Source organism: Schistocerca serialis, chromosome 2, assembly GCF_023864345.2.
Source record: "Schistocerca serialis cubense isolate TAMUIC-IGC-003099 chromosome 2, iqSchSeri2.2, whole genome shotgun sequence".
Classification (NCBI taxonomy): domain Eukaryota; kingdom Metazoa; phylum Arthropoda; class Insecta; order Orthoptera; family Acrididae; genus Schistocerca; species Schistocerca serialis.
Window position 1 is genome coordinate 648705032 of NC_064639.1, and position 20655 is coordinate 648725686.

General features: G+C 40.3%; 1 protein-coding gene across 1 annotated transcript in view; it reads left to right on the forward strand.

The window, feature by feature from the left end:
- The first annotated feature begins 312 nt into the window (after positions 1-312).
- Positions 313-20655, forward strand: part of LOC126457727 (juvenile hormone esterase-like) — a 57256-nt gene continuing 36913 nt past the window's right edge. The window contains exons 1-4 of the mRNA XM_050094263.1: positions 313-459; positions 2385-2525; positions 20052-20211; positions 20306-20491. Coding sequence (XP_049950220.1) covers positions 313-459; positions 2385-2525; positions 20052-20211; positions 20306-20491 — 634 coding nt within the window. The remainder of the gene's footprint in view (positions 460-2384; positions 2526-20051; positions 20212-20305; positions 20492-20655) is intronic.

Genomic DNA, 20655 nt, shown 5'->3' on the forward strand with positions numbered 1-20655 from the left:
GTGGCGTATCACAATACTTATAACGCACATGAACAAGGTCTTTTATTTGGGGAAACTCACTATTTTAATTCATCAATGAACGCGTCATTCGGTATTTGGATTAATATTACAAAATGATCTACATCGTCGGATTTAGGGAAGCTGAATTGGAAGGGTACTATGAGAGCAAGCGAGTGGCGTGCATACCATTCAATTTCAGCGCCAGTGGTAACCTTCGAGGAACTGATATCTCACTGATAACGCAGCGATGTCCCGCTATCTCAGACACACCGGGCGCGGCTGGCTGACCACCGGGTCAGACGGCCGGCAGTCATGGCACGAGTGGGAGGCGCGGTGACAGTGACCATCCCGCAGGGCACGCTCAGGGGCCGCAAGGCCAAGACGCCCTCTGGCCGGCCCTACAGCGCATTCCAGGCCATCCCGTACGCGCTGCCACCCGTCGGCCCCCTCAGGTTCAAGGTGAGTTCCCTTAATAACTTCATCTACTATGATCAAGTAGTCTGACAAAGCTAATTAGTGTATTTCACTATTAAGTGACCAGTCCTCTGGATTTATGTGGTCTTCCAACACGTCCTCTCCCGTGCCACCTGAAAAAGAACGTACACCCACCGTCCTCAGTTATTCCGAGAATATATTCCAATTTTTATCTTCTAGAATTCTGCCCTCTACAGCTCTCTCTAGTACCATGGACATTCCTTGATGTCTCGTATGTCCTAACCTCCTGTCCCTGCTTGTCAAGGTGCCACCAAAAGGACCCATGATGGAAGGAGCATGAAGGACATGCAGACCTAGTTCTGCCTCGATGCCAGTATAGGAGGGGGCCAGTTGAAGGCCTGCTACCTGGAGTTATGGTCTGGGCTGCGATTTCGCATGACAGCAGGAGCACACTCACGGCTATCCCACGCTAAGTTGTACGTCAGTGCGATGACTCGACCTGTTCTGCTTACACTCACGAACAGCATTCCAGGGTCTCTTTTCCGACAGGATAAAGCTCGTCCACATATCGCTGTTGCAGCCCTACATACTCTACATTGTGTCGACTTGTTGTCTTGATCTGCTCAATCACCATATCGAACATCATCGGAGGATAACTCAAGTCATCCACAAACAGCAAAGCCCCTCTACCAAGTACAACTCCATCCCACAAACTAATAAGTGGCACATGTACAATACAATGCACGCACATTTGCATGTTTGCATTCAACAATCTGGGGGTTATTAACGTACCAGCAATTCACATTTGCGTTGCCTTATCTCGTGCTCGCGTTAACTTGTGCTCTTGCAATGGGAGTAACTTAAATGTTACATAGATAAATGTATTCCCAAAATATCATTACTCTATATTAATTATGTTTATGTATTGGGATATTCTTCTGTCGGTGTTGTAGACCCTTCCACTACGTTCAGCTACTCATTTCCTAGTATAATATCCTTAGCAACACCGGACATAATTCAACTGCACCCCATTACCCGAGATTATCTTCTATTTATGTTTACTTTACTACCTGTACTCAAGATATTATCGACTGCAATCAAGTTATATATATATATATATATATATATATATATATATATATATATATATATATATATATATATATATATATATATATATATTTTCTGTTAGTGAGTTACCTTGTCATCGGCAGAGGCTTTTTATTTCTTCATCCTAAACTGAACGACTGTCCAAATTTATCCTTGGTTTCCTTGCCGGGTGTTCAAATTGAATGACACGAAGTATAGGCTTTTATTCTGTTTCTCTCTCTTCTAAATTCCTGTGTATCTTTTTTGTTGTTAGGTTCTAAGGAATGCAGCATACTTTTTGTACGACTTACAAACAATCTTTCGCTCGCTGTGTATCATCCCTGAACGTTCCAGAATTAAAAAAAAGTACAGAAACACTATAGACGACAACTTCACTTGCCTCTCTCCATTGCAAATTCAAAATACGTCTGCCTTAATGAAAAGCATATTGTTGGTTCACATCTAGTGTTCATAAAATCTCATACAAGTGTTGATTAAATTTGGTTGTAATATGAAAATCCTTGGAAGAATCGACAGTTATCACAAATTACAGTACATTACCACTCACTAATTAGAAAATGGGAATCATCTTTTGATACGCTTGTATTTACTCCTACGTATTTTAGGGATGGTAGTAAACCGATGATTGTAAATTAATGGTTTGGCCCCGTAACGCAGATCATTTACTAAAACAAGGAAGTTCACATAAGTTTTCACCCTGAAACAAGTAACTTGCTGTTATTCGCATCGAATCGCGCCACCAACAGTTACGACAAGAATGTGTATAGCAAAAATAATAATTTGTGCGATTAAAATTACGAATTGATGGTACAAAAATTGTACGTCTTCTTATCTTCCAGTCTCCAGAACCACCAGAAAAATGGAGTGGGATACGAAATGCCACAATAGAACCTAACGTAGCCCCTCAAATCGACTCATTTTTCACTAATCAGTACAAAGGAGATGAGGACTGCCTGTATCTAAATGTGTACACACCTAAGGTAAGCTCCCATAATTTTTATTATTCATTAAAATTTCTTATGCTTGTCTCTGCATTCTTAGCTATAACAGTTCACATATGATATAACATATCACTCTGTATTTGCTTTCAGTTCATTTTGACAAAATTAGTGAAATGTGATGTACTCAGGTAGATCAGTAACTTCTTTCTTTATTTGCATAGAGGTAGCCAATAACTTTTCACCAGTAAAGTAATTCTAAAAGACTTACTTAACCAAATCTGCTGTCCAATAAAGCAGTGTTTGTCGTCATGATACTTCATGCTACTTTGTAAACGAGCTGCTGTCACGTCTCTAGAACAGCATTCTTCTGCTTTTGAACACGTTGGAAATTGCTAATTTACTTGCAATACTTTGCATAGTGAGATCAACGAATATTCAAATGGAATCAAATTCACACAGAGTGCTAGGCACGCTGTTGAAAAAATATCTACATCTTTTACCTCACACCAACCTTTCAGCGATGGCATTATTTTCGCACTTGTCGACACCTGCTGTTTAAAGCGTTGCTGAACCCGAGAGTGACGCATTACGGAAAAGCACCACTACAGAGGAAAGTTATGTCCCCCTTGAGCCTAATTTCATACTTCGACGCAGCAACAGGAGGCAATTCGTAAAACTAGCCCATTTTGCCAGTGTATATAATATCAATAGAGTTGATAATGTGCCGCCGATTCTGAACTGAAAATAATACCTTCAAATCCGATTCAGATAGAGACTCCCTTATTGTCGCAGTTGTCATCGGGAGCTTGACCTCGAGGTATTGCAGTTCCTGAGTGTGTGCGGTTAGACAGAGGCGGTACTGAAATATTGACAGTAGAGTATGTACTTATTTATAGAATGCCCTACACCGTGGCCCTTGGGAAGGAGCTTCTGTCCATTGAACGATGTGACACAGTCATTCACATCATGACATAGTCCTCATAATGTTCAAATCCAGTACCGTGCAAATGTATTTTTCCACCAGCGATCCATCGATTTGGGTCCAGTAGACAGGCATAAACTCTCCTAGTTGATTCAAGAATAAAAGCACTGATCGTAGTTGGCAATATACTCAAAAATAGTAATTGTCATTGTGCTTTTGACATTGATACGGTTCACATGTTGATGTTGTATTCATGCCCTTTCATACGCACCCAATGCACCAGTGATGCTATTACGTTATCCAACATAGTCCCATCGTCACCGACCCTACCCTGCGACTGTTCAATATCGAAGCATGTTCTCTTAAAGCTGAAACACATAAATATGCATTTAAACATTTTTCTTCAGATAATTGCCTTGTAATATTTGAATTTAATGACGTTTATAATATATACAATGAATAAAGCAAAATACTAAATGGAAAACTACGAGAGTGTAATGAAAAGAATTGTCTCTGAACATTTTACATCTACATCTACATCTACATCCATACTCCGCAAGCCACCTGACGGTGTGTGGCGGAGTGTACCCTGAGTACCTATATCGGTTATCCCTTCTATTCCAGTCTCGTATTGTTCGTGGAAAGAAGGACTGTCGGTATGCTTCTGTGTGGGCTCTAATCTCTCTGATTTTATCCTCATGGTCTCTTCGCGAGATATACGTAGGAGGGAGCAATATACTGCTTGACTCCTCGGTGAAGGTATGTTCTCGAAACTTTAACAAAAGCCCGTACCGAGATACTGAGCGTCTCTCCTGCAGAGTCTTCCACTGGAGTTTATCTATCATCTCCGTAACGCTTTCGCGATTACTAAATGATCCAGTACCGAAGCGCGCTGCTCTCCGTTGGATCTTCTCTGTCAACCCTATCTGGTACGGATCGCACACTGCTGAGCAGTATTCAAGCAGTGGACGAACAAGCGTACTGTAACCAGATTCCTTTGTTTTCGGATTGCATTTCCTTAGGATTCTTCCAATGAATCTCAGTCTGGCATCTGCTTTACAGACGATCAACTTTATATGATCATTCCATTTTAAATAACTCCTAATGCGTACTCCCAGATAATTTATGGAATTAACTGCTTCCAGTTGCTGACCTGCTATTGTGTAGCTAAATGATAAGGGATCTATATTTCTATGTATTCGCAGCACATTACACTTGTCTACATTGAGATTCAATTGCCATTCCCTGCACCACGCGTCAATTCGCTGCAGACCCTTCTGCATTTCAGTACAATTTTCCATTGTTACAACCTCTCGATACACCACAGCATCATCTACAAAAAGCCTCAGTAAACTTCCGATGTCATCCACAAGGTCATTTATGTATATTGTGAATAGCAACGGTCCCATGACACTCCCCTGCGGCACACCTGAAATCACTCTTACTTCGGAAGACTTCTCCCCATTAAGAAAACTCTTAAAGCTTTTTAAATAAAACCAACTTTATCAATTTTTTACATCTTTACTCTTCATGTGTGCATACTTATTCCTCAACACAGACACCGTGGCGGCGAAGATTTCTCCCAACGATAGATCAATATGTTGATAGCGTCATTGTAGAACTTTCGATTTCGTTTGACGAAACCACAACCTCTACTCTACTTGCACCTATTCATCACTATCATAGAGATGTTCTCGAAGGTGTTCCTTAATTCAAGATGTGACATATAATCACGCAAGAGGTATTCGCCAGTTTTATCAAATTTTAAATGTTGAACAGTGATGATATAGACGCAGGATAAAATCACCCGGTTCCCAGAACTCCTGAAGATAGACGTTGACTGTGGATATTGTATCACAGACGCAGTCCATTTGACTGTTCAGAGATGTCACAGACCCTCCCAAGGATGTAAACAACCATGCATGAGCAGCGCCTGTTAGACGGAGGAGGACCGACACCCGATCAGTTCCAGTCATTCCACCAGGAAGGAGGTATGCGGCTCGTGTTGTCTGTAGTTCAACCATGCCTAGATGGTCAATACCGCGGTTCGATCGCTTCCGCGGTGTTACTTTGTGCCAGGGAGGGCTTTCAACTAGGCAAGTGTTCAGGCGTCTCGGAATGAACAAAAGCGATCTTGTTCGGACATGGTGGAGATTCAGAAAGACAGAAACTGTCGATGACATGCCTCACTCAGGCCGCCCAAGTGCTACAACTGCAGTGGATGACCCTACCTATGGATTTTGGCTTGGAGGAACCCTGGCAGCAACGCCACCATGTTGATTAAGGCTTGTCGTGTTGCCACAGCACGTCGTGTTACGATTCAAACTGCGCGCAATAACCTCATGATGGGCAACTTCACTCCCGACGTCCATGGCAGCAAGGTGGCGGTTCCCTGCTGTTTTGGGGTGGCATTGTGTAAGTCTGACGTACGTCGCTGGTGGTCATGGAAGGCGCCGTAATGGCAGTGCAATACGTGAATGCAATCTTATGAGCGATAGTGCAGCTATGTCGGCAGCATATTGGCGAGACATTCGTCTTCTTGGACGACAATTCGCGCCCCCATCATGAACTTCTTGTGAACGACTTCCATCAGTGTAACGACATCGCTCGACTAGACTGGCCAGCATGTTCTCCAGACATGAACACTATGGATCGTGCATGGGGTAGACAGAAAAGGCTGTTTATGTACGACGTGACCCACCAACCACTCCGAGGGATCTACACCGAATAGCCGTTGAGGAGTGGGACAGTCTAGACGAAAAGTGCCTTGATGAACTTGTGGATAGTATGCTACGACGAAACCAGGCATGCATCAATGCGAGAGGACATGCTACTGGGTATTAGAGGAACCTGTGTGTGCAGCAACCTCGAGCACCACCTCTGAAGGTCTCGCTGTGTGGTGGTACAACGTGCAAAGTGTGGTTTTCATGAGCAGTCAAAAGGGTGGAAGTGATGTTTATGTTTATCTCTTTTCCAATTTTCTGTACAGGTTCCGGAATTCTCGGAACCGAAGTGACAAAAAACATTTTTTTGATTTGTGTACAATTGTCACTAGATGTAAAGAAACTGCGTTATTGGGGCGTTTAGAATGCACTCATTTTCAGGATATCTGGAAAAGGTTACAAAATCAGCAGTAGCACCGTAAATGTATCTAAAGGACAACGAAGAAAATACAACGAAGAGTGCGTGGAAAACAGACACCAAATCAGGGAGAAGAACTTCACCCTGGAGGTTTGGTGTCGCGTGAATATGACGTGTTCCATAGCATAGCTGACTGCACAAGCCATAACTCCTAAGTTGACGAAGGGTCCAACAAGTGGTGCTAGTGGTGATATAGCGCACTGGTTGAACATGCAAGTAAAATGTTACGTAAACTACAAGAAAGATGTAACAGAATGGTAAACGTATGATGAATCGTAACCACACAAATAAAATGTAAAAACGTATCACAACTGACGTTGCGCACATAATATTGCTAAAACAATACAGTATGGGTAATTAAAAGTAGGGATAGAGGAGAGGCAAAAAGGGATGGGGGAAAGAGGGATAAATTTGCTATCCTACAGAGATGATAACATATCATAGCACTGAACACATCAGAAAGGTAGACGTGAAAGAATGGTCATACATGTGATGAACGACAGTAACAGAAGTAAAATGTAGAAATCTAAAAAAACGAACATTGCTCAGAAAATATGCGAAAACAATACAGTATGTGCAACTAAAAATAGGGAGAGGAGAGGGCAGGGAGAAAGATGAATAGGAGTAAAACATCAGTGTACACGAAAATACCGACATGATAACAACAAATTAAGAAACTTAATACAAACCAAAGCAATGAATTAAAATTTGTATCAGATCGAGGAATTGAACCTAATCCTGCAGCTCAGTAGGCAGATACGATAACCACTGCACTCTCTGGTACAGCAGCCAACATAGCTGCACAGACTTAGTACATTTTCCTCCCCAATACAAGAATCTGTAATCATAATTAAAAACAAAACTGTGTTAAATAAAAAACATGCAATAACAATAAGACTTGAATGTGGCGTCATCAGAATTACACTGAAATGAGATGTGTATGTTCGGTATGGCTGCCTGCAAAAAGGAGGCAGGCTTAAAAATTATTTCAGCTTGTTTTTACTTTTTATTTTAGCCTAAGTACAATTCCCACACAGTGACATATTTACATTACACACTGCCATCCCACACGCTACATTCAGAAACCTCTAGTGGCAGAGAGTTGCAGCCCGCATAAGTGGAATAAGGATGTCGAAAAATATCTGGTAATAACCGTTCATACCAACCTAATGAAAACTGACCCAATAAGAGAGAGTAGATAACAGAAGAGGGGCAGCTGCCTTTTCAGTAGTTGCAGGGGCAACAGTCTGGATGATTGACTGACCTAGCCTTGCAACATTAACCAAAACGGCCTTGCTGTGCTGGTACTGCGAACGGATGAAAGCAAGGGGAAACTACGGCCGTAATTTTTCCCGAGGCCATGCAGCTTTACTGTATGGATAAATGATGATGGCGTCCTCTTGGGTAAAATATTCCGGGGGTAAAATAGTCCCCCATTCGGATCTCCGGGCGGGGACTACTCAAGAGGACGTCGTTATTAGGAAAACGAAAACTGGTGTTCTACGGATCGGAGCGTGGAATGTCAGATCCCTTAACCGAGCAGGTAGATTAGAAAATTTAGAAAGGGAAATGGATAGGTTAAAGTTAGATATAGTGGGAATTAGTGAAGTTCGGTGTCAGGAGGAACAAGACTTTTGGTCAGGTGAATACAGGGTTATAAATACAAAATCAAATAGGGGTAATGCAGGAGTAGGTTTAATAATGAATAGAAACATAAGAGTGCGGGTAAGCTACTACCAACAGCATAGCGAACGCATTATTGTGGCCAAGATAGACACGAAGCCCACGCCTACTACAATAGTACAAGTTTATATGCCAACTAGCTCTGCAGATGAAGAAGAAATTGAAGAAATGTATGATGAGATAAAAGAAATTATTCAGGTAGTGAAGGGAGACGAAAATTTAATAGTCATGGGTGACTGGAATTCGAGAGTAGGAAAAGGGAGAGAAGGAAACATAGTAGGTGAATATGGATTGGAGCTAAGAAATGAAAGAGGAAGCCGTCTGGTAGAGTTTTGCACAGAGCATAACTTAATCATAGCTAACACTTGGTTCAAGAATCATGAAAGAAAGTTGTATACATGGAAGAATACTGGAGAAACTAGAAGGTATCAGATAGATTATATAAAGACAGAGATTTAGGAACCAGACTTTAAATTGTAAGACGTATCCAGGGGCAGATGTGGACTCTGACCACAATCTATTGGTTATGGGCTGTAGATTAAAACTGAAGAAACTGCAAAATGGTGGGAATTTAAGGAGATGGTACTGACTATACCAGAGGTTATACAGAGTTTCAGGGAGAGCATAAGGGAATAAGTGACAAGAATGGGTGAAAGAAGTGCAGTAGAAGAAGATTGGGTAGCTTTGAGGGATGAAGCAGTGAAGGCAGGAGAGGATCTAGTAGGTAAAAAGACGAGGGCTAGTAGAAAACCTTGGGTAACAGAAGAAGTATTGATTTTAATTGATGAAAGGAGAAAATATAAAAATGCGGTAAACGAAGCAGGCAAAAAGGAATACAAACGCCTCAAAAATGAGATCGACAGGAAGTGCAAAATGGCTAAGCAGGCATGGCTAGAGGGCAAATGTAAGGATGTAGAGGCTTATCTCACAAGGGGTAAGACAGATACTGCCTACAGGAAAATTAAAGAGACCTTTGGAGAAAAGAGAACCACTTATATGAATATCAAGAGCTCGGATGGGAACCCAGTTCTAAGCAAAGATTGGAAATCAGAAAGGTGGAAGGAGTATACAGAGGGTCTATACTAGGGCGATGTACTTGAGGGCAATGTTATAGAAGTGGAAGAGGATGTAGATGAAGATAAAGTGGAAGATATGATACTGCGTGAAGAGTTTGACACAGCACTGAAAGACCTAAGTCGAAACAAGGCCTCGGGAGTAGAGAACATTCCATTAGAACTACTGACGGCCTTGGGAGAGCCAGTCCTGACAAAGCTCTACCATCTCGTGAGCAAGGTGTATGAGACAGGCGAAATACCCTCAGACTTCAAGAAGAATACAATAATTTCAATCGCAAAGAAAGCAGGTGTTGACAGACGTGAAAATTAACGAACTATCAGCTTAATAAGACACAGCTGCAAAATACTAACGCAAATTCTTTACAGACGAATGGAAAAACTGGTAGAAGCCGACCTCGGGGAAGATCAGTTTGGATTCCGTAGAAATGTAGGAACACGTGAGGCAATACTGACCCTACGACGCATCTTAGAAGAAAGATTAGGGAAGGGAAAATCTACGTTTCTAGCATTTGTAGACTTAGAGAAAGCTTTTGACAATGTTGACTGAAATTCTCTCTTTCAAATTCTGAAGTTCCCATGGGTAAAATACAGGGAGCGAAAGGCTATTTAGAATTTTTACAGAAACCAAATAGCAGTTATTAGAGTCGAGGGACATGAAAGGGGAGCAGTGGTTGGGAAGGGAGTGAGACGGGGTTGTAGCCTCTCCCCGATGCTATTCAATCTGTATATTGAGCAAGCAGTAAAGGAAACAAAGGAAAAGTTCGGAGTAGGTATTAAAATCCATGGAGAAGATATAAAAACTTTGAGGTTCGCCGATGACGTTGTAATTCTGTGAGAGACAGCAAAGGACTTGGAAGAGCAGTTGAACTGAATGGACAGTGTCATGAACGGAGGGTATAAGATGAACATCAACAAAAGCAAAACGAGGATAATGGAATGTACTCGAAGTAACTCGGGTGATGCTGAGGGATTTAGATTAGGAAACGAGACACTTAAAGTAGTAAACGAGTTTTGCTATTTGGGGAGCAAAATAGCTGATGATGATCGAAGTAGAGAGGATATAAAATGTAGACTAGCAAATGCAAGGAAAGCATTTCTGAAGATGAGAAATTTGTTTACATCGAGTATTGATTTAAGTGTCAGGAAGTCGTTTCTGAAAGTATTTGTATGGAGTATAGCCATGTATGGAAGTGAAACATGGACGATAAATAGTTTAGACAAGAATAGAATAAGAAGCTTTCGAAATGTGGTGCTACAGAAGAATACTGAAGATTAGATGGGTAGATCACAATACTAACGAGGAGGTATTGAATAGAATTGGGGAGAAGAGGAGTTTGTGGCACAACTTGACTAGACGAAGGGATCGGTTGGTAGGACATGTTCTGAGGCATCAAGGGACCACCACTTAAGTACTGGAGGGCAGCGTGGAGGGTAAAAATCGTGGAGGGAGACCAAGAGATGAATACACTAAGCTGATTCCGAATGATGTAGGCTGCAGTAGGTACTGGGAGATGAAGAAGCTTGCACAGGATAGAGTAGCATGGAGAGCTGCATCAAACCAGTCTCAGGACTCAAGACCACAACAACAACAACAACAAGTAAAACTTACCCAGTCTCTAAGTCAGACTCAAAATCCTTGTAGAGGCACGCAACCACCGTGAATGTAATTATTGGTAAGGTCGACTTGCAATAATATTTTGTAACAATATGAATCATCTGCAAGAAAATGATTTTTTGATGAACATCTTTCTTTTTGGCAATCATCTCACCTTTGAAGCATAACTAGCTCTTTATTCTCACAAAGTAATGTGCTATCGACAGGGGATGTCAAACTGATTCCATATTTTTATGTTTCCAGAAGGCTATTGACACCGTTACTCACGAGTGACTTTTAATCAGATTAGGCCATTGTGGAGTATCGTCTCAGTCGTGTGATTTGATTCATTATTTCCTGTCAGAATTGTCACAGTTCGTAATAACTGACGGAACGTCATCGAGTAAAACAGAAGCAGTATCTAGCTTTCCCCAAGGAAATGTTATAGGCCCACTGCTCCTGATCTACAAAAATTATTTAGCGGACATTCTGACATTAACAATTTAGGAGACAATCTGAGCAGCCCTCTTAGATTGTTGGCAGATGCTACTGTCATTTACCATCATATAACATCATCAGATGATTAAAATGAATTGCAAAATGATTGAGAGAAGATATCTTTATGGTGAAAAAACTAGCAGTTGTCTCTAAATAATGAGAAGCGTGAAGTAATCAACATGACCAATAGAAGGAATTCGCTAAATTTCAGTTACACGATAAATCACACAAAACTGTTGTTGTTGTGGTGTTCAGTCCTGAGACTGGTTTGATACAGCTCTCCATGCTACTCTATCCTGTGCAAGCTTTTTCATCTCCCAGTACCTACTGCAACCTACATCCTTCTGAATCTGCTTAGTGTATTCATCTCTTGGTCTCCATCTACGATTTTTACCCTCCACGCTGCCCTCCAATACTAAATTGGTGATCCCTTGATGCCTCAGAACATGTCCTACCAACCGATCCCTTCTTCTGGTCAAGTTGTGTCACAAACTTCTCTTCTCCCCAATCCTATTCAATACTTCCTCATTAGTTATGTGATCTACCCATCTAATCTTCAGCATTCTTCTGTAGCACCACATTTCGAAAGCTTCTATTCTCTTCTTGTCCAAACTATTTGTCGTCCATGTTTCACTTCCATACGTGGCTACACTCCATACAAATACTTTCAGAAATGACTTCCTGACACTTAAATCTATACTCGATGTTAACAAATTTCTCTTCTTCAGAAACGCTCTCCTTGCCATTGCCAGTCTACATTTTATATCCTCTCTACTTCGACCATCATAAGTTATTTTGCTCCCCAAATAGCAAAACTCCTTTACTACTTTAAGTGTCTCATTTCCTAATCCAATTCCCTCAGCATCACCCGACTTAATTAGATTACATTCCATTATCCTAGTTTTGCTTTTGTTGAAGTTCATCTTATATCCTCCTTTCAAGACACTGTCCACTCCATTCAACTGCTCTTCCAAGTTCTTTGCTGTCTCTGACAGAATTACAATGTCATCGGCGAACCTCTAAGTTTTTATTTCTTCTCCATGGATTTTAATACCTACTCCAAATTTTTCTTTTGTTTCCTTTACTGCTTGCTCAATATACAGATTGAACAACATCGGAGAGAGGCTACAATCCTGTCTTACTCCCTTCCCAACCACTGCTTCCCTTTCATGTCCCGCGACTCTTATAACTGCCATCTGGTTTCTGTACAAATTGTAAATAGCCTTTCGCTCCCTGTATTTTACCCCTGCCACCTTTAGAATTTGAAACAGAGTATTCCAGTCAACATTGTCAAAAGCTTTCTCTAAGTCTACAAATGCTAGAAACGTAGGTTTGCCTTTCCTTAATCTTTCTTCTAAGATTAGTCGTAAGGTGAGTATTGCCTCACGTGTTCCAGTGTTTCTACGGAATCCAAACTGATCTTCCCCGAGGTCGGCTTCTACTAGTTTTTCCATTCGTCTGTAAAGAATTCGTGTTAGTATTTTGCAGCTGTGACTTATTAAACTGATAGTTCGGTAATTTTCACATCTGTCAACACCTGCTTTGTTTGGGATTGGAATTACTATATTCTTCTTGCTTTAACTGAAACGATCACATCGTGAGGGGTCCACTTGTACGTGGAGCGCAATTTTGTAATATAGTTCATAAAAAATGACATGAAACGGTTATCACATGAAGAAGAGATTGTATATTTGACACCACAGAACCAATGATGTTGCCTGAGTGGCAGAATCGATTGTAAGCAGGGGCGCGCGGAGCGCAGTAATTGTGGCTGCAGCACTCTGTTAAAGGTAAGATGTAAGACTTTAAGCTAGTGGCTAGCTGTGAGAATTTAGCTGTTGGCCTATGGACGCAGCATCATACGGTTTTGTAAGTTAGTGAAATTTTGAATATTTAGTTTTAAGAATGCTGCAATGCAGTGTGGTTTTTGCTGATTTTACACTACTGACCCTTGAATGTAACAATCAAGTATCTTCCATCAGATTTAATGTGGACGTTGATTAGGTATACCCGAATTGTAATGTTTTGTGTATTTTGTAAACCTGATACATGGAAGTTAAATTTTGGAATCTATTTTGTCAAACGATGTCAGACCTTTTGTCATGTAACGATCCAAGTATTGTTAACTACGTCAGTAAGTGAGAATTGTAAAACAGTTGAGAAGTTCACTGATTTTGAAGTTAATGTAAAATGTTTCATATTAGATTTTGTGAAGGAGAAACTTGATTTTGAAGTCATGTTTCTTCCTGAACCATTCGGTATTTGCGTATCCCCTTATCAGTACCTCATCCTCATCCACATCGCATTTATTTAAGTCCAATGAATATTTCTTAAAGCAAATGATTTTTCAGCTATGTAAACTAGTCCGCCTTGAGCCAGACAGATGTTTTCTGTTACATTAGCAATTAAGATCAGCATTTATTTCATATAAGAACAGGGCTATGGTGAGCCTTACTTTTGTCACTTTTTACTTATTAAGGTCAGCAATTATTTCTTTATAAAACTTGGCCACTTTGAGCCACAAATATGCTGTCTGTAATATTTTATAGCTACTAAGATCAGCATTTATGTAAGGAAGGAAGGAAGCAGTGATACAGGTAAGGTAGTGGAACATATCCTATTAAATGTAGCAAAATGTCTATGTAAGTTCTAAATCAGCATACACTAGTGTTGCAACATGCCAACTTCTAGTAAACGTTGTAACAGAGAACAGTAAAGACATAATATCCTAACAAAACTATGGACTAAACTAAGCTGCAGTGAAGTATATTATGACAAGTCAATTCTATACAGTATAATGAGAAGTGTGGCAACAGTCTGCCTTTAAGTATAACAATTCTCAGGAAATGTGGCATCAGTCTGTCTGTCAGTATATCAGTACTAGCATACATGCTAAACAAACAAGACATAACGGTTGAAGCAAACAAGGCAAGACAATATGATTGGTAATGGATGTTGTTGTTGTGATCTTCATTCCTGAGACTGGTTTGATGCAGCTCTCCATGCTATTCTATCCTGTGCAAGCTTCTTCATCTCCCAGTACCTACTGCTACCTGCATCCTTCTGAATCTGTTTTGTGTATTCATCTCTTGGTCTCCCTCTACGATTTTTACCCTCCACGCTGCCCTCCAATACTATATTGGTGATCCCTTGATGCCTCAGAACATGTCCTACCAACGGATCCCTTCTTCTACTCAAGTTGTGCAACAAACTTCTCTTCTCCCCAATCCTATTCAATACCTCCTCATTAGTTATATGATATACCCATTTAATCTTCAGCATTCTTCTGTAGCACCACTTTTGGAAAGCTTCTATTCTCTTCTTGTCCAAACTATTTATCGTCCATGTTTCACTTCCATACATGGCTACACTCCATACAAATACTTTCAGAAACGACTTCCTGACACTTAAACCTATACTCGATGTTAACAAATTTCTCTTCTTCAGAAACGCTTTCCTGGCCATTGCCAGTCTACATTTGATATCCTCTCTACTTTGACCATGATCAGTTATTTTGTTCCCCAAATAGCAAAACTCCTTTGCCACTTTAAGTGTCTCATTTCCTAATCTAATTCCCTCAGCATCACCCGATAGCAAAACTCCTTTACTACTCTAAGTGTCTCATTTCCTAATCTAATTCCCTCAGCATTACCCGACTTAATTCGACTATATTCCATTATCCTCGTTTTGCTTTTGTTGATGTTCGTCTTATATCCTCCTTTCATGACACTGTCCATTCCGTTCATACATTTTATTTCTTCTCCATCGATTTTAATACCTACTCCGAATTTTTCTTTTCTTTCCTTCATTGCTGACTCAATATACAGATTTACTAACATTGGGGGGCGGCTACAACCCTGTCTCACTCCCTTCCCAACCACTGCTTCCCTTTCGTGCCCCTTGATTCTTATAACTGCCATCTGGTTTGTAAATAGCCTTTCGCTCCCCGTATTTTACCCCTGCCAACTTCAGAATTTGAAAGAGAGCATTCCAGTCAACATTATCAAAAGCTTTCTCTAAGTCTACAAACGCTAGAAATGTAGATTTGCCTTTCCTTAATCTAGCTTCTAAGAGAAGTCGTAGAGTCAGTATTGCCTCACGTGATCCAATATTTCTACGGAACCCAAACTGATCTTTCCAGAGGTCGGCGTCTACCAGTTTTTCCATTCATCTGTAAAGAATTCGCGTTAGTATTTTGCATCCGTGACTTATTAAACTGATTGTTCGGTAATTTTCACATCTTTATCTGAGATTGGAATTATTATATTCATCTTGAAGTCTGAGGGTATTTCTCCTGTCTCATACATCTTGCTTACCAGATGGTAGAGTTTTGTCAGGATTGGCTCTCCCAAGGCCGTCAGTAGTTCTAATTGAATGTTCTCTACTCCCGGGGCGTTGTTTCGACTCATGTCTTTCATTGCTCTGTCAAACCCTTCACGCAGTATCGTATCTCCCATTTCACCTTCATCTACATCCTCTTCCATTTCCATAATATTGTCCTCAAGTACACTGCCCTTGTATAGACCCTCTATATACTCCTTCCACCTTTCTGCTTTCTCTTCTTTGCTTATATCTGGGTTCCCATCTGAGCTCTTGATATTCATATAAGTGATTCTCTTTTCTCCAAAGGTCTCTTTAATTTTCTTGTAGGCAGTGTCTATCTTACCCCTAGTGAGAAAAGCCTCTATATCCTTACATTTGTTCTCTAACCATCCCTGCCCAGCCATTTTGCACTTCCTTTCAATCTCATTTTTGAGACGTTTGTATTCCTTTTTGCCTGCTTTGTTTACCGAATTTTTATATTTTCTCCTATCATCAATTAAATTCAATACTTCTTCTGCTACCCAAGGATTTCTACTAGCCCTCGTCTTTTTACCTACTAGATCCTCTGCTGCCTTCACTACTTCATATCTCAAAGCTACCCATTCCTCTTCTGCTGTATTTCTTCTCTCATTCCTGTCAATTGTTCCCTTATGCTCTCCCTGAAAATCTGTACAACCTCTGGTTTAGTCAGTTTATCCAGTTCCCATCTCCTTAAATTCCCACGTTTTTGGAGTTTCTTCAGTTTTAATCTACAGTTCATAACCAATAGATTGTGGTAAAAGTCCACATCTGCCCCTGGAAATGTCTTACTATTTAAGACATGGTTCCTAAATCTCTGTCTTACCTTTATATAAGCTATCTGAAACCTGTCAGTATCTCCAGGCTTTTTAATGGATAACTCTTCATAATCTGCGGTGGCCATATACCTATCATAATGCATATAGCATATTAGAACAATAGCAAAATGGCTACAAGCTCATTTTACATAGTAAACATCCTAACAAAATATTTAAGAAGATAATAAGAAATACTCATCCTATGGTGGCATTTGCCTATTATATGAGGTATACATATTAACAGAAGATAATAGGTTGGCTACAAGTAGCCATTATAGACAATGCATGAGTACATAGCTAATTAAATTGTAGTGCAATTTTGAAGTTAATGGCTCTGACAGCCATTTGAAGTAAGTTCTTACGCAAACTCCTCATAACATGTTATGAAAATTAGAATGCTGTTTCTCAGTGGCCTTGTTTATATAATACTGTGACATCATTACTTAAGAAAACCTAACAGTAAAATCAAGAATTGAATGGCTCCAGGTGGCCTTCTCTTTGGAACACATGCACATCTTAATAACTAAAACAACCGTACATCAGATATCAACCACAGGCTCCAAGTAGCCTTCCTACACACATAAAAACTGGTATTAATAGCTATAAAATGTCTGGAGTTCCAAATGGCCTGGTACATGAAGTACATGCAAATCTTAATACCTATAACAGCTGAGTAGGAAATGTCAACTAAAGGCGCTGAGTTGCTTTCTTTACATAAACTGATCGTAACGATTGGTAACAAATACCCGGATGGAGACGTGTTCCTTTGATCTGGCCTGCTGGTGATTCGAAAAACTCGATCAACACTCAGGATTGCCGGCCCGGAGTGGCCGAGCAGTTCAAGGTGCTTCTGTCTGGAACCACGCGACCGCTACGGTCGCAGGTTCGAATCCTGCCTCAGGCATGGATGTGTGTGATTTCCTTAGGTTCATTAGGTTTAAGTAGTTCTTGATGACCTCAGATGTTAAGTTCAATAGTGCTCAGAGCCATTTGAACCTTTTTTGAACACTCAGGATTGGATCTCAAAGCAATTCTCTATGACGTATCCCCTGTGTAAGTGCGCTACATTTCGCCAGAACTCCACGAAGTCTGCATTCGCTTTCCATGTAACTGACCTTACGTGCTCGTCCCATTTCACGTCGTTTCGAAACATTACGCCATGAGACTTAATCAACGACGATGAGTCGGGTTATGTCATTAATATTGTATTCGAACATCACAGGAATGTTCGTTGCCGAGCCATTCAAGGCCCGCTGAGAGCAAATTTAAATTTGACTACGTACGCGGCACTAAGAAGAGATGTTAACACTACTGAAGAAATATGCCTAGAGAGGCTTTACTCTCTCATCTCACTGAAGCACTGCTCCATCTCGGGTTGCCACGTTAGCACTCTGGTTAATTCTGTGGTCTCCCGTCGGGAAGAGCGTAGCTCAAACCTCTACTCGACTGTACCTTATTTAGATTTTCCGAATATTTATTAGATAATTTTGTGGGGGGATGTCGGTACGGTTCCCTAAATTTGGTTCCCTTTCACATCCAAACCGTATGGTAAATTTAACAAACGCAAATGGAAGGTTATGTGATGGGTCCACTTGTATGTGGAATGTATGTGGAACCAGATCATATAATATATTTCATGATAAATAACATGAAATGGTTATCACATGTAGAAGTGATTGTATCTTTGACACCACAAAACCAAAGATGTTGCCTGAGGGCTGAATCGATTGTAAGTAGGGGCGCGGCGAGTGCAGTAGTAGTTGCTGTTGCACTGTGTTAAAGGTAGGATGTAACACTTTAAGCTATGAGCTAGGTGTAAGAATTTAGCTATTGGCCTATGGACGCAGCATAATACAGTTTTGTAAGGTAATGAAAAATTGTATACTTAGTTTTAAGTATGCAGCAACACAATGTGGCTTTTACTAATTTTACACTACTGATCCTTGAATGTAAGAACCAAGTATCTTCCATCAGATTTAATGTGTAGGTTGATTAGGTATACCCGAATTGTAATGTTTTTGTGTATTTTGTAAAACTGGTACAAGGAAGTTAAATTTAGGGATCTATTTTGTCAAACGATGTCAGACCTTTTGTCATGTAACAATCCAAGCATCGTTAACTACGTCAGTAAGGGAAACTGTAGAACAGTTGAGAAGTTCACTGATTTTGAAGTTAGCACAAAATGTTTTATACCAGTTTTTGTGAAGGAGAAACTTTATTTTGAATACAAGTTTCTAACTGAATCATTTGGTGTTAGCATAGTACCCCATACTCTTCCATATCGTGATGACTTAAATCCAATGAATATTTTTTAAAAGAAATTATTTTTCAGTCAGAGTCAGAAAAAATTTAATGTGCCAGAATCAGAAAAGTACTAATGTTTGTAACAGCTTCACTGCGGGCTGCACTGGACAGCACTGAACCAATATCCAAAATCATCACTGTTCACTTGCAAGGTTATTCATTATTTATTAACTAATCTACTTGCATTATTTCTATGAAGCTATTTTACGGCCGGCATAGCACTTCGCTGAGCTAAGATTGAATGTTTTGTATGCGTACCGTAGAGAGAACAGAATATCGATATTACATTCGTTGCAACTCAGAAGCCAAGAAAAATGTAATTCATCGTTTATTTGCATAGGAAATTTTATCATTTTATTGAGTAGGGCCACAGAACTCGGTGCTCACGAGACTGAGTAAATTTCAGAGCGATTGATTTCATTATAGGCATTACATACTGGTTTTCCAGATGAAGTTCTTTAATTTTTCTTTGGATTACAGTAAAACTGATTAAGCACACCATTTGCTCAACAACAGATTATGCAGTAAATTTCCGTAAGAAAAACATTACGCATTGTATAACCATTAACAAACACCAATAATTCATTATTAAATAAAGATCGTTAGACTTGGGACATTGCAATATATACAGTAATGGGGGAAAGCAAACAAATGACTGAAATTTGTTCGTAGAACATTTACGAAATCAAACTGTAACAAACTGTATTAAAGAACTGCTTACACTTCGCTCGTTCGCCCTGTTATGGAGTACCGCTGTGTAGTGTGCTATCCACATCTGACAGGATTGTCGGAACACAACGAAAAAGTTCTAAGGAGGGCAGATTGTTTCGTATTATTGTAAAATAAGGGAGAGTCTCTGTACCAAGAAGCACATTGTTCTTGACTATTGTTAATTTAGAACTGACTTTTATAAGAAATCTACGTTTCCGCGAAATTTGTAGCGTAACATATATCTTTTTCTGAGATAGTTCATTAGATGGTGTGTGTAACCTGAAACATATCGTGACATTTAACAAACATAATCAAAGAGGAGCAGCGAGTCTTTTTAAGCAACCAAACAGACTTTTTCCCTTATTTCCAATAGTTATTTTCATCTTCACTCGTTTTTAGAATGCAGAGTTGCGTTTTACGTATTAAATGTGTCACACTCGCTTCAGTTGACGTATTTCGCATTTTTTTGTCTTTCAGCTTCCGACAGGACCCAATACCAAGCTGATCCCAGTCATGGTGTGGATTCATGGAGGTGGGTTTCAGTTGGGCTCTGGAAACACCTATTTTTACGGACCTGAACACCTGCTGGAACACGATGTTGTGCTGGTGACGCTCAATTACCGCGTGGGAGTACTAGGTGAGGCAACTGCGTTCAACTATGCACGTCCCATAAGGTTTAGTACGACTGTTGTCTTAGCTATGGACACCTATGTCACCTGTTCGTCTTGCAGGTTTCTTATCAACTGGAGATGAGGTCATCCCAGGGAATGCTGGTCTCAAAGATCAAGTGATGGCCCTAAAATGGGTCAAGAGTAACATAGCCAACTTTGGTGGAGACCCACAGAACGTCACAATATTTGGCGAGAGCGCTGGCGGGATGTGCTGTCATTTGTTACAAATCTCTCCTGCAGCTAAAGGTTCGTCGCTATAGCTTTCTGCTTTCCTAACTTAAATGATCATTTTTTGATATTTGGGTTCTTGGAAATTTGCTTAATACATATTCCCTCGTCATATGGTGCACTGCGAAGACTCAGGTGCTTAGCAACGTGCGTGGTGGTGCAGTGGTAAGACACTGGACTGC